The sequence below is a fragment of the Thamnophis elegans genome, chromosome 4 (assembly GCF_009769535.1).
Source record: "Thamnophis elegans isolate rThaEle1 chromosome 4, rThaEle1.pri, whole genome shotgun sequence".
NCBI lineage: Eukaryota > Metazoa > Chordata > Lepidosauria > Squamata > Colubridae > Thamnophis > Thamnophis elegans.
The window spans coordinates 110547882-110561507 of NC_045544.1; the positions used below are offsets into that span (position 1 = coordinate 110547882).

A 13626-nucleotide genomic window follows, 5' to 3' on the forward strand; every position below is an offset into this window, starting at 1 on the left:
AAGCCTATCCCATTCTGTTGCCCTCAGGTTGGAAAAGGATTATGGGACTCAAAGTCCAATATATCTGAAAGGCTGGGAAATACTACCTTATAGGATGGTAACCTAATCAAACAAATGATGTTAAAATCCTAACTTCCTTTTTCTTTCTCCTCACTTCCCTCTCTCCTTCTCTATGAATGGGAGCAGAAACATTACTAAATACTTGAATCCAGGAAGAAAGGAAGAGGGGGAGGAGGGAGGGAGAGAGAGGGGAGGTTGAAAAGATATGGTGATTGGTTCATTTTTTGGCCTTCCTGATAATAAATTGCAAGTCTATAAAGTGAAACTCCAGGAGGATTTCAGTGTTTTGTGCAATAACTGTACTGCACTAGTAAAGCAAAAATGTTAAAATGCTACTCATATTAAATACGACAAAGTGTGCTACAAATTTGTTATGTAGTGTTATGAGATTTTCAAACTTGTTTAGGCTATGGATCCTGTTAATTAAAAAAATTAAATTCCTGAAATTCTGATCAAAGAGCAAACCTCTAGTGATAGGAAATGGGAAATAAAATGAAACTTATTTATTAATCAAATTAATAAAAAAATCAAATTAATCCATCAAATTTGTGCTCACTCTAATTGAGGTAACACTGAAGTTATCTGAATCATACAGATTCACCCTCAAAACTTCCATTTCACCTTTTTCAGGGGAGGGGGGAAAGAGACAGAGCTGGGACAAGATTCCTTTGCAGATGGCAGGATACGCATTCACCCAAAGGCAATTATAGCTGCATGGCTAAGGCATTTTCCAAGGGAAAAATTGTGGCAATCATTTTCACCCTGCCACTGCCTATCTTTCAGGCTCATTCAGAATGATGTCACATCCTGAGCCACTGAAACTGTGAGAGTGAAGCTTTTGAATGTCGTATGACAAGCCCCGCTATACCTTGGCCACCCTTGACTGCATCTGAACTGAACTATCCTTTTCTCCCTTACTCTTTCATGGAACTCTAGGATTCTGCAGAACATAGTTTGAAAACCCTGTTGTAATTTGTGTATACTTCCTGGTCCTTGTAGACCGTGGGCTAATTTAAACTTCAGATTTACATTCACTCCCCCTGTTCTAGCATTGTGTCTAATCAGCAAGGGAATCTTGATAACTCTTAACTGAAACCAAAGTAAAATAACTCATCTCATAACTAAAGAATGTTGAAATTAGATTACAAGATTTCACAGGTAGCATGTGTGCATGTGTGTGTGTGTGTGTAATCTTGTGATATATATAATTAATTTACACACACACACACACACACATACACACATATACATACGTGCGCGCACACATACATACATACATACATACATACATACATGGGTGTAGGTATGCTGGTCTTGTTGTATTCAGGTCTTTTCCCATGTAAGATTGAGATTGTCTTGGCAACGTTTCGGCAAGATCTCACTTGCCACCTTCAGGCTGGGTTTTGGGCTTAAAGTGTGGTCAGAGCTGCCGTCTTTCTATAAATCTTGGTAGGAGTGTGTGGAGTGCTGGCTTTGTTTCAGTAAGTGGAATGATGGGTCGTGTGGTTGTATATATATATATATTCTTGCAAAATACTAGGGGGTACACACCATTGCAAAATACTAAGCACATCATACCAAGTAATGGATTGCTTAAAATCCTCAATTTATTTTTTCCAGAGAACTTATACCTGTGGCCAGCTTCTTCTGAGAAGGTTCTTATATACACCCTATTCAGTTTTTCAAACATCAATAGAATGAATTTCTGCAGAAAAATGTACTATTGTGCATCAACATTATATATGGTTTTTTTTAAAAGGTAAACACACGACCCTGGCTGACTGGGAGATTAGAATGGCAGCGCTTCCAACAGTCCATAGGTTACCAATTTATCACTGAATGTGTAAGATAATAATTTCAATTTTTTTTAAAGGATTCCTAGGCAAATATACATGAGGCCCTTTAACTGATTTACAGATGAACAGGCAGGAATAAGTTTGCTCACAAGAGACAGTACCCTTCTTCGTTATTCCAAAGCATGGCTTCTCAACCTTGGCTAGCTGAGGAATTCTGGAATTTGAAGTCTACACCTCTTAAAGTTGTCAAAGTTGAGAAATACTGTCCCAAAGGTTATGCCTTTCTCAAAACAACCTGCAACATTTGTAATGCTAACAGGGTATATTGTACAGGTGAGTACTTTGAGCCTTAATTGTTTAATCCATATGAACTAAAGCTTTAAAGTTATGATTTTTATGCAATACACTTTTAATAGTAGATTAAAAATTGCTTAATGTTGCAAAGACCTCAAAGGTTAGCCAACGCCCTCCTTCGGCATCAAATGATACAAAGTAATAAATATAACCATGACTCTTTTGTTGCTTATAACCGAAGCAAACAGTAGGTCTTTTTCAGTCCAGAATTATAGGATGGAGGAAGATCATGGGGACAGCAAGACATAAGCAGAAACAATTCCAAGTGTATCCATAAGGACTTCCTCCCAGATACAGTGTAACAGGACTGTAATTGTAATGGAATGAAGCTAATAGGAAGCAGTTCACCAGTGCAGAAAATTATAAATAGGGTAAAAAAAAAAGCAAGAACTATGTGGAATTAGAAGTAATAGAATTTCTTTGATTTTAATCTCAGGTGCATTTTTTAAAATGCACCTGAGATCACCATATTGTTGATTCTTGATCCTTATAAAAGACACATTTATGTCATTGGGACCAATATTGCTGGCTTCTAAAGCTGATGAAGAAGAAATTGTAAATACTATCTCCCTGAGTTCTTTTATTTATGGTATCTGCTAAAAGACTACTTCACTGACAAAATGAGAAAAAGTGCATTTTGTTGATAATCTATGTATGCTAAATTGCTAAATTCACTGAGCTGCATAGTATGTCTTATCTTTTAAAATTTTATCAATGTCATACAATCCATTCCAAATGGATTCCATTCCATACTGAAAATAATAATGACCTTTCTTGGTATGATAAAGTTTAGAAGATTCATTCTTACCTATGTTGGAGTGCCTTGAAGCTCCTGGAGTACTTCGATTCTGAAGGTTGTGGAGCATGGGGCTATCAAAGGGAGATGAAGTCCAGCTGGTGCCCAATTCTGGGGTCATATAACTTGCTGGATATGGACTGGAATAGGAGCCACTGAAACTCCGAGCATACTGGTCCCTGCTGTTGGCCGAGATACTAAGAGAGCTGCTATAAGCAGATGCTTCTCTGGAAGTAGTTGCTGGTATGGGGGTGCTAGTAGCAAAGGAGAACCTTGGGGATACTGATGGATGAGAAGATCCAGGGTTGTAAGCAACGCTCTCAGCTCCAGGCTGAGTCCAAATGGAGTGGCTGGAGACTGGGCTGCCTTGCTGGGATGAACCACTCCCTTGGAGGTAAGGCAGGCTGGGGATCATGGTAGTGACCCTTGTGGTGGGTATGTATACAGGAGAAGCAGCAGCTGTGGTGTGCATAAAACTGCTGGTCCCTTCATATGCTGGTGGGCCATGGTTGGCTGCCATTGCTAAACTCTGGTACATCTCTGAAGGTGTAGACTGGGCTTTGATTTGCAACCCAACCACACGGACAAGTTATCTCCAGAGATCCAAGTTTGAAGGCAAGTATGAAGTCACCTTCCTCCACAAAGGGCAGGATGGACCATGCAGTTCCAACTCAGATCCAGCGAGGATGGTTTCCAAGCCAGGAAAAATCCCTAACAGAACTGCCTAGGTTCCACTTTCGATCTTTCCTGTCTTATTTGAGCCATCAGGGCCGGCAGAATCTTTGGATCTTCAGTTCACACCTACAACAGAGGCAAAATTAAAATGAGATTGTATCCAGAATGAAAAAGAGAAAAAGAAAGCAGAAAGGCCTCCCCATTAAAAGTATTTTTAGTAAGGTTTGGGGAAGAGGTTAGAGAGATACAGGTGGTCCTCGACTTATGACCACAATTGACCTCAAACTTTCTGTTATTAAGTGAGACATTTGTTAAGTGACTTTACAACCTTCCTTGCACCTTCCTTTTAAATGAGTCACTGCAGTTGTTAAAGTTAGAGATAAGGTTGTTAAGTGAATTTGACTTTGCTTGTTAGAAGGTCACAAAAAGTGATCACATGACCCTGGGATGCTGCAACCGTCATAAATATGAATCAGTTGCCAAGCTGCAACAGTTGTAAGTCACTGTTTCAGTGCTGTTGTAATTCTGAATGGAATTCTACAAATGATTGATCAGTAGTCCTTTCTTCTTCAAAAATAGTCTTAGTTCCAAATTTGAAAATATCTCAGAGATTCAAACTACAGAAATTTACACCATAAATATGGGTTCCAGTGGACTAAGACTGTGACCATGATCTGAATTCCTGCAAATTCAGGAATAATTTATAGGATGAATTGTTGCATGAAAATGCTTGCAACATACTGTACACCCATAGCACTATTAATTTTCACACACACATATCAATTTAAGGTCCCACCAAATGAATTCAGAAACAGCTAAAAATATCAGAATAGGAAAATATGTCTGTGCTTGCAAAAACCGAAGGAAATGCAGCTTTTCAACACAGCCTTTCCCAATTTGAAACTTGCTAGATGTATTGGACTTCAACTAAAAAAATTTTCCGTTAATAATATTTCTATCTAGAGAGCAGCCGGTTGGGGAAGGCTGTTCTAACTTCTGTTGATGCAGGAACAAAGTGAGCTTGTTCATTTCCAAATGAGAACAAGACTTGCCCTTCCAGTTGTCCTGATAAATTATTTGAAAACTTCTCAATGTAAATTGAGGCTGGCCCAGTTTAACAAAACTCAAAAATGTTTTGCTGAATATGCATTTAGTTACACATCTCCAAAATTTTAGCATTTAGCATTTTGGCAAGAACACTCCTGACATACAATCTATATAACCATTATGGTTGACTATGCTGTTGCCTAGCACTTAATGGTCTGTGGCTACTCTAAGTAAATGATGAAGAACAGAAAGAATTGAGTGTTGTTTACAAGCATCAGTTAACTCTGCATATAAAGATACATTGCATGCACATGTACGTACACACACACACACCACTGTCACCAAGTGGAATTTTCTAAAGAAGACAAAAAATGGCAATGCTTCACTTCCATCAGAGCTGCCAGTACATGGATATTAAAAATCTTTCCCTAATCTTAGTGAGTACACAACTATTAGATCTAAAGGCTCTTCTTAACTTAAATCCTATATCCACACACACCCCAAATCTATGCCCTCTGGAGATATCAAAGTGCATCATCATCCTGATTTTATCCTGGCCACTCAGCCATAAAAGTCTATTTGTGATTTGTTTTCTAATCACTCTTGTGTGTGACGGTTTTATATAAAAGAATGGTTAAAACAGCCATAGCCAGTTTAACCATTTAAAAATTCTACTTCAAAGCAAATAAGTTGTTGCTTTACGGACTGCATTCACACAATATACAGGTTAACATGCATACTATGCTGAAGCGAATATTTGTGTAACATAATCCCCTGTTTTATATAACCATGCTAAAACAACAGCTGAGTTCTGACAACACACTACACCATAAAATGCTTACTCCTGCTTTAGTGTAGTCTTGGGCGAATCCACATATAATATGGTTTTGAGATCAAACCCGAGGGAAAGAAAGTGCAAGATGTACCCAGAGCAGTAGTGACCTATAAATCAAATGTGTACAGACAGACTTTGGCCATTCTGTGCCAAAGAGTCTCAGAGGTTTCTCTTCTGTTCATTACTTCCTTTTTATAAAACAAACTCATGGCTTTGAAAAAGAATCTATGAACAAGAAACCGACTGAGCTGTGCATACATGGTAGATTTGGACAAAATTCCTATTTGCCCAACAACAGAAGCTAGAGTGAGTGAGATTCAGGGTTTACCAGCTTCCTACATGCACCAATGTACATTCTAAATAAACTACTAAAACCTCTCCTGGAGACTCCAGGTTGCTTCACGTTCAACCGGTGCCTACTGTCATCTTTCCCCAGATCTTTCCTTTCCCCATCGTCTTCTAGACCCCAGCAGACCCAGATCATCTTAAGCAACCTGGACTGGCAAGTTTCGAAGGTTAAGTGAAAAGCAGAGATTAAAGTTAGGGGGAGTCTGGGAAACCTCTTTCACCACCTCGAGCACTGGTGTGCGGGAAGGGGTGCTCTCCATCAAGGATTGCAGAGGAGACTTAGGATTGCATGGCTCTACAAATAATTATCCAAGAATTGTTTTCCGTTCATAGAGCCATCCTGTGCTGGCCTCGTCTGTGGGTGATCCTGCTGCATTTAATGAGTCTTAGTCTCTGGGAAGCAGGCCTAGGATCACGGTCTTCAGGACTTACTAGTTTTCCCTGGAAAGGGATCGGTTTTATAGACAGGCTTACTAACCTCTCACTTTTTCTCTTGGCTACATACCCGGGACCTTGGCGCTGTTTCTAAAAGTGAAATGTGGACGGCTGGAGTTGCCCATGGAGCTATATTCCAGCTGTGGATTTTTTAAGTGCGAATTCGGATTGCCGCCTCCTCTCCCCCTCCTGTCCCTTTCCGTCCCATCCTACTTTTCAATGCCTCAAGCAAAACCATATTCATCAGTCTCCAAGGGAGGGAGGGAGGGAGAGAGAGAGAGAGAGAGAGAGAGAGAGAGAGAAAGAAAGAAAGAAAGAAAGAAAGAAAGAAAGAAAGAAAGAAAGATTGATTTAAAAAGTGAAATTAACGAAAGAAGTGTGAAAGAAAACTGTTGAAAGAAATCTCGGACAGAACTAGAAAAAGCTAGTGTTCATCCCCTCCCCCCAGTTTCTAATTTATTTCTAGTGAAATAAAAATCACCTAACCTGACTGCCTTAAAATCATCTTAGCAATTGATCTTCATATCAATTGCTCACATATTACTACCACTACATTTTTTTTCACAGTTATTTGAGAAAACATGTCTGTTGTTATATTCCAGTAAAATCATTTGCCAATAAGCAAGCAAATCTTAAGTGGCACAGGGGGTACCTATAAAGCAATTGTTCAAGAGAAGTTAGAAAAACATTTGAAAAACACTATATATAAAACAAAATAGTTGTATTTAGGCACCTTTCATACATTTCTACAAAATAGTCACATATGAGCACAATTCACCAAAGGATGATTGTGTTTTAAGAAACACAGTTTACCCACTACCTACCTAATATGTATTAATCTTCCCATCAAAATCAATGGACTTGAAAGTGATTTTTATTGGATAATGGAATTCAATTAATTCAAAATATAGATCTGAAGAATGCAAATATGAGCCCTTAACACTAAATTCATTATCTCTTTGTTATAAGTAAATGGAGAAGAAGAATTAAATATTTTTAAAGTAAAATCAAAGTAGCATAAAGATTCCAGAATTACATCAAAAGTCATTATTTCCATCCATCATTTTTTAGAAATATTTACATGAAAGCGCACAATCATTTTATTGATGTACTTTCAAAGCAGATTTGAAGAGAAAAAGTGTGTTAATATTTGAAACTATTGCAAATAGAAATAACTGGTTGTAATAAATAGTTGAAACAGATCCACAGTTTCTGGCCATTTTTACCAGCTCAGGTTAAAACTTTTACGTCCCTATGCTGTTTTAAAACAATCACAACAGAATAAGAAAGAACATGGTAGAATAATAATAATAATAATAATGCGACACAGTACATTCACTCATTCTGAAAGGGGCAATATAAAAAAAAACTGGAGGCCTATATTTGTAATATCTCCTCCTGTTTTTTTTTAACGTTTCTAATCTTTTCCCAACTCCTTTTGAAAACCAGAATTCTGCTGTTTTTGAACCAAAGAATATACTACGGGCCTGCCGATTTTCTGAGGAAACCCCCAAACAAACAAACTGAGTGGGGCTCAGTGGATGGGTCCCCTTTTAATTGGAATAAACAGGAAAGAAAAGCAATTTTTATCCCCAAATATCCTGCAGGCTTGAAGTAATCAATGGCAGAAAAGGAACAAAAGTAAGAATAATAATAATAGCCAAAGAAAGTTCGGCGCTTTTTCTTCTGACCAATTTGGCGCACATAGAAATCGAATTCAGGTCGGTGAAATTAAAAAAAAAACCCTTTACCTTGGATTGACTTGTGAATGCTGCTTCAAAAAAACAACTAAAGCTATTAATTAAAACAAAACAAAATGATTTATACACCTAAAATCCGGAATACAGTATAGGAATATTACCAAAACTATGGGGAAAAGTCATATTTCGTGCGTTATTATTAAGGTCTTTATTTTTCAAGTTCGATAAATAAAAGGATGTTTACGCCCAATTTTTTCGCCCTCTATAACTACATTCGTTATTATTTCTTCTGCTGGGAGAAAAGGGATTTATTTTCGAGATGTCTCTACCCAGAAGAGAATACTGTACACAGCAAGAGCGATGCCGGCGGACGAGAGAGGAAAAGTTGGGCGAGAACATCTGCGAGGCTCGCTCCAACCGGGGCTCCCTTCACTCCAGCGGGGGCGCCCGGAATTAAACAAGAAACCCCACTCGCCACCCGGGGAAAAGTCGCCTTGCGACGTTTCTCTCGGGTAAAGGTTGCTCGGACAAGAACTTCGGACAAAACACCGGGAAGTCAAAAGAAAGACTACAGCGACGAAAAGGGCCGCCAAAGGTGCGTCGGAGTTCCGGAACTAGAAAGGAACCGAGAGTCGCTCCAAGTTTTTTTTCCCGCTGAGCCAAACCGACCTGCTTCCAACGTCTCCGCTTGGCCGCCTTGGGCTCCTTCGCGATCTGCTGTCTCGCCGGAGCCCGATCGAACCCTTGGAAATGGGGCGCCTGTCAGAAAGCAGGGAAGCGGCGCAACGGTGGGAAGGATCGCCCGGACGGCTTTGGCCGCTCAGCTGGGTGGCCCGCGCGTCCGCCCGCCCGCCGCCGCCACCTCTAGGCCACGGAGACGCCGGGAGCGAAAGCGCCCACCCACCCCCGCCCAGGCCGGGCCTCCTGGGTGCCCGGAGCCGAGTCCGCCTTCCCTCCTTTCTCTGCAGCCCTGCCTGGACGGCCGGGGAGCGAGCACGATGAGGCGGGGTGCGCTGCCTGGCCCGCCTCGCTCCCGGTGACGCCGCCGACGCCGCTCTGACTCTGGGCAGCCAGGGATGGGACGCTTTGCCTTCCCTCCCCGGCTTTTCTCTTTCACCCCCAGCCCCCACCCCTCGCTTGGTCCTCTTTCCCTACACTCTTCCTTTCTTGTCTCCACCCTGGTGACTGGCTTCTCCACACCACGTGGCGAGGGGACGGGATGAGTTGGGGGCGGGGGGGGGGGAGAACGAGGGTATCTGTTGCACCATCAGCCGGCGCCAAGCTTCATTCCTGTGGGGGAATATACATGCATGCATGCATGCATGCATGCATGCATACATGCATACATACATACATACATACATACACACATGCACACACACACACGCGCACACGCACACACACACACACACACAATCAAGGATAGACAGACACATAGGTACCCACGTTTGCGGGCAACTGGGTGCAGTTATAAGCTCAGGGTGTGAGAAACCGACTTTCAACTTGTGCCCCCAAACAACATGAGTAGAGTTCTAACTATTTCTCCCTCACCCTTCCTTCCTGATTTGGTACCCCCCCCCCATGTGTTTCTCAACTGCCATCATCACTGCCACCGTATGCCCAGTCTCGTCTGGTAGGCTCCGTGTCAAGAGAGGGATGCAGCAGAAATGCTTACAGAAATTACTCTGTGCATACCTGTTATTGCTTCCACGTCAGGGAGTACCGTTGCCTATCTTTAGCAGTGAGTTCTGCCGCTATGCAGATTTCCCTCTGGGACCCCTTTCTGATTCATTTTACTGGAGGAGGATAAAAGAGAAAAAAAAAGCCAACAACAACCCTCCACCCCATGCAGGAACGTCCACTACTAAAAGACTGACAGCTGCAGGCTCTACAAAACAGGACTGTACTTAGGGGCAATTCAAATCAACGTGTAGGTTTTGGTCAGGTGATTTACTGTTGGGGAGAAACTCGCCCCATGTGATCAAATGATCAAGTGGATAGAAGTGCATGAGAGCGAACTCCCATTCTGCAAATGTGCTTGGAGGTATAGAACTTGCTGGATTTAAAGGGTGGAAGGAAAGCAACTTTGGGTGAAGTGAACCAGTTTAACAAGGCAATGGTCAATTCTCCCTTGCTGGAGTTATCACATTAGCAAAGACAGCAGCTTTTGGAAATGCTGCATTAAAGAGGAATGAGATTGGATGACATAACATGCAGGACTCCCTTTAAGTTACTGACTTTTCTTCCATATATGCCTCAGGCTTTCCTTCAAAGCTCTGAAGACAGATTATCTACAACTTTATTCTCATTTAATTCCTTCTGCAACCCTATGAGGCAGCTCCTGAACTTCTTTTGAACAGCCTCCTCAATCTCCAACCAGCTTCCCACTGTTCTGAGGCTGGAAACATTTAAAAATCAGAGTATATGGTGTGAAATAGGGTTAATGGGCGCACACAATCACCAAAACAAAAATCTCCTTCCCCTCTCCTCCAAAAGAAACCCTAGGAAAATGAGAAAATCCTGATCCAACCAGGAGCGTGATATGCTCCCAACCACTTTGCAGTAATGCTTTGGTGGTTGCAGTTCCTATCTTCCCCCCAAATAATATTCACTGCCATGAGAAATGACTACCTCGCCTTCGTTGAGAATCAACTATTGAGCTCCAAGCAAAGGATAGGAGAATTTGAAGTTGCACCTTCTCAGCAGCAGTCAACATTCTGAATTCTGCTTCCTGCAGTTTAGTTCCCTTTGGTAATTGCTTTCCTTATGTCAGAAAAAATTAAAGTGTTCTATCCTCTCATCCCCCCCATCTCTGCTTTCTCTCCCCTTGCATTCCCCCATTTGTGACTGGGAAGGTGAACTTAAGAAGGAAGGAAACTCATGGAAACTCTCTGGTGGCTCAGATTTACTCACTAATTGCATTCATACAATGTGCCACACTGGGCTGAAATGGAATTGACAATTTTGAGGTCCAACATATTCTGAGAAATGAATTAGGCTAATTTCATTACAAAGTAGTAAATACATAGGATGTAAACTGTGGCATGTATGTGGCATACAGTGTGTGGGCATATTTTATTAATTTGGACATTACACTGTGAGAATTCAATCACTAAATTACATGACTCAGAGAGATTGAACATAGAACTCCCAAAGTCAGCTCAATTTAATTTCTCTATGCTACAATGCTACCCACACTTGAAAAATAGACCTTGATCCCTCTTTCTTGAGTCAATCAGATAAGTGTGGTTGGTATGGTTTGTCTCTGCTTCTGAATGGAGGGCATCTCTAGAAGGGCAGCTTGGTTAGAGAGCTTCTAATTCTTCTTCAATCTGGTGCTTTCCATTTTTAATTATGATTCCCATCAGCCCTGCTATCATGACCAAGGATCAAGGATGATGGAAAATATACTGCAGTCCAAAACATCTGATGAACATCAAATTGCAACCTCACTTTATTCATTAACATAAATAAGATAAAGATAGAGATTTTAATTAGGAGATAACTGGAGGAGGAATTACATTTGCTTTCATAAAGAAAAAACTGCAAGCAGTGAGTCAAATTTAATTCATTATACCGACTCACCATAAATGTTATAGATTGCCTGCTAGGCAAACATTACTTTTTAAAACTAACCAAATGTAGTATTCTGTATGAGAACTGCTAGTGTTTCTGTTTCTTTTGTTTTCACTCCGTATTCTGCAAACATAACCTGGTTCCTCATTGATTGTCCTGTAAAATGTAAATGCTCAAAATATATTAAATATATAAATCAGCCAACCGAAGCATGTTGTGCAAATACTGTTTATAGAGCAGAGTTACTATAAAATTTGGATCCAAGCTATAAACAACTTCTGGAACTCACTGACACAAAGCAGGAGCTAACAGGCAAAATGTGGAGGTGAGATTTAGAAAAGAGTTCGTGTGTGGGACTGCAACTATTCTGAGCCAAAGGATGTCTTTAAAATGTTGGGAAAATGTTAAAAGGGTCTCAAAAAATGGCTGTCATGAAGAGGTTTGCCTATTGTGGGCTGCCAGCTGCAAGAAAGCCATTTTCAAGGATGCAAAAGTCCCATATCTGTATCAAAGACAAAGACAAAAATAATTTGGTGAGATACATTCCCAGGCAGACACAACATTAAAAATCACCAGGCAAAAGATACCCATCCTTGCAAGCAAAACAGACCCTTATCACTAACTGGTCTTCTGGCATTACCTTTTTCTTCTTCTCTGGATAGTTTGACACTCTCCTGTCTGACTTACTGGGTTGCATCCACCTACTATTGTTTTGAATGTCTCCAGAGTTCATATGAGCCCAATGACATTCTCAGAAAAAGGTACTGGAGCTTATTTCTTTGTTTAGCAACATACCAGATGGTCAGTTTGGGGTAAGGAAGAAGAGAGATTCAAAAATTAAAGGAGGAAAAAACAAAGCAATAATAAATATTTGGGGGACAAGAAACCTAGTGGCTATAATAGGTACCACCTTAAGTGACCACTGTAATGTAAAGAAGACCTTAAATGCCATGACTCAGTTGGAGCCATCAGTGGCTTTGTGGCATTGACTTTTACAAATGGTCAATGAAAAACTTTAGTGAGAGAGATCTCTCTCTTGCTTGGCAAGCCACTCGGTAGAGACGAAGACAGAGAAACAGGAAGAGGAAGAAAGTCATATTCATTCATTAACTAAACGATGACTTACTGAAGCTGACTTTGTGAGTTAGCGCAATGAGCTAAACCACAAATTAGCCTAGATTGCATGCAAACCCAGCCAGAGAGGGGAGTGGTAGCAGAGAAAAGGAGAACTTGAGAAAGAAGTGATAGTAGACCTAGAAAAAAGAGAGAGGGAGAAAGGGGAGGGGTGGTCTCATTAATATATTGATCTGATCCCACCCATCACTAGCTTTGACTAGTAATGGACACCAGGATACCTTCTAGTAGCAGATTATCTTCAAGGGCAGGAATATGTAGCCTTTGAACAGCATGAACATTTTGATCCAAAAAGTAGGTGGGGGCAGAAGAAAAACTAACTTGACTATAATTTATTATAGTAATTTATTATTTATAATTTATTTAGTTAAATTTAATTCTAAAAATAGGTGTGTTTCCTCTGTATAACTAAGTTGAGTATTCCATATGCATTTATTAATGTTCTATATCTGTCACATTAATTGATTAATTATATTCTGGAGTTGCCTTGAGAGTCCCAACCAAATTAGGAGCCACTTGTGGCCTTGTTTGACACACTACTCAAGAGTGTACAAGCTATCGATTTCTAAAAAGTTATTTCTGTGCTATGGGAAAGAATAAAGACATATATGACAATTTATTTATATTACTTCAATCCACACAGGTAGTTGTATACAATGATCTTTTTTCTTTTAAATTAGGTTATGGACTATGTCCGGTCAGAAAGGACATTAAGGAGATATGATCATTCATTTCATTTCATTCATTTATTAAATTTATAGGCCGCCCAATCCCTTAGGACTCCAGGCGGCTTACAATGAAAGAAGAAAAAAGAAAAGCAAAATAAAAAAAATAAAATCATCAATCCAGGATGGAAGACAATCTCTTTGT

General features: G+C 40.3%; 1 protein-coding gene across 3 annotated transcripts in view; it reads right to left on the reverse strand.

Moving 5' to 3' along the window:
• GATA4 (GATA binding protein 4) overlaps positions 1–13626 on the reverse strand; it is a 67906-nt gene that overhangs the window by 41717 nt on the left and 12563 nt on the right. Inside the window, exons 1-2 of one of the 3 annotated variants that reach the window (XM_032215420.1) lie at positions 8716–9144; positions 3019–3807 (exon numbers count right to left, since the gene is read on the reverse strand). In XM_032215420.1, coding sequence (XP_032071311.1) covers positions 3019–3544 — 526 coding nt within the window. In that variant the 5' untranslated portion in view covers positions 3545–3807; positions 8716–9144. Of the gene's footprint in view, positions 1–3018; positions 3808–8715; positions 9145–13626 lie in introns of those variants that run through there. The other 2 variants (XM_032215422.1, XM_032215421.1) reach the window with 2 other exon arrangements.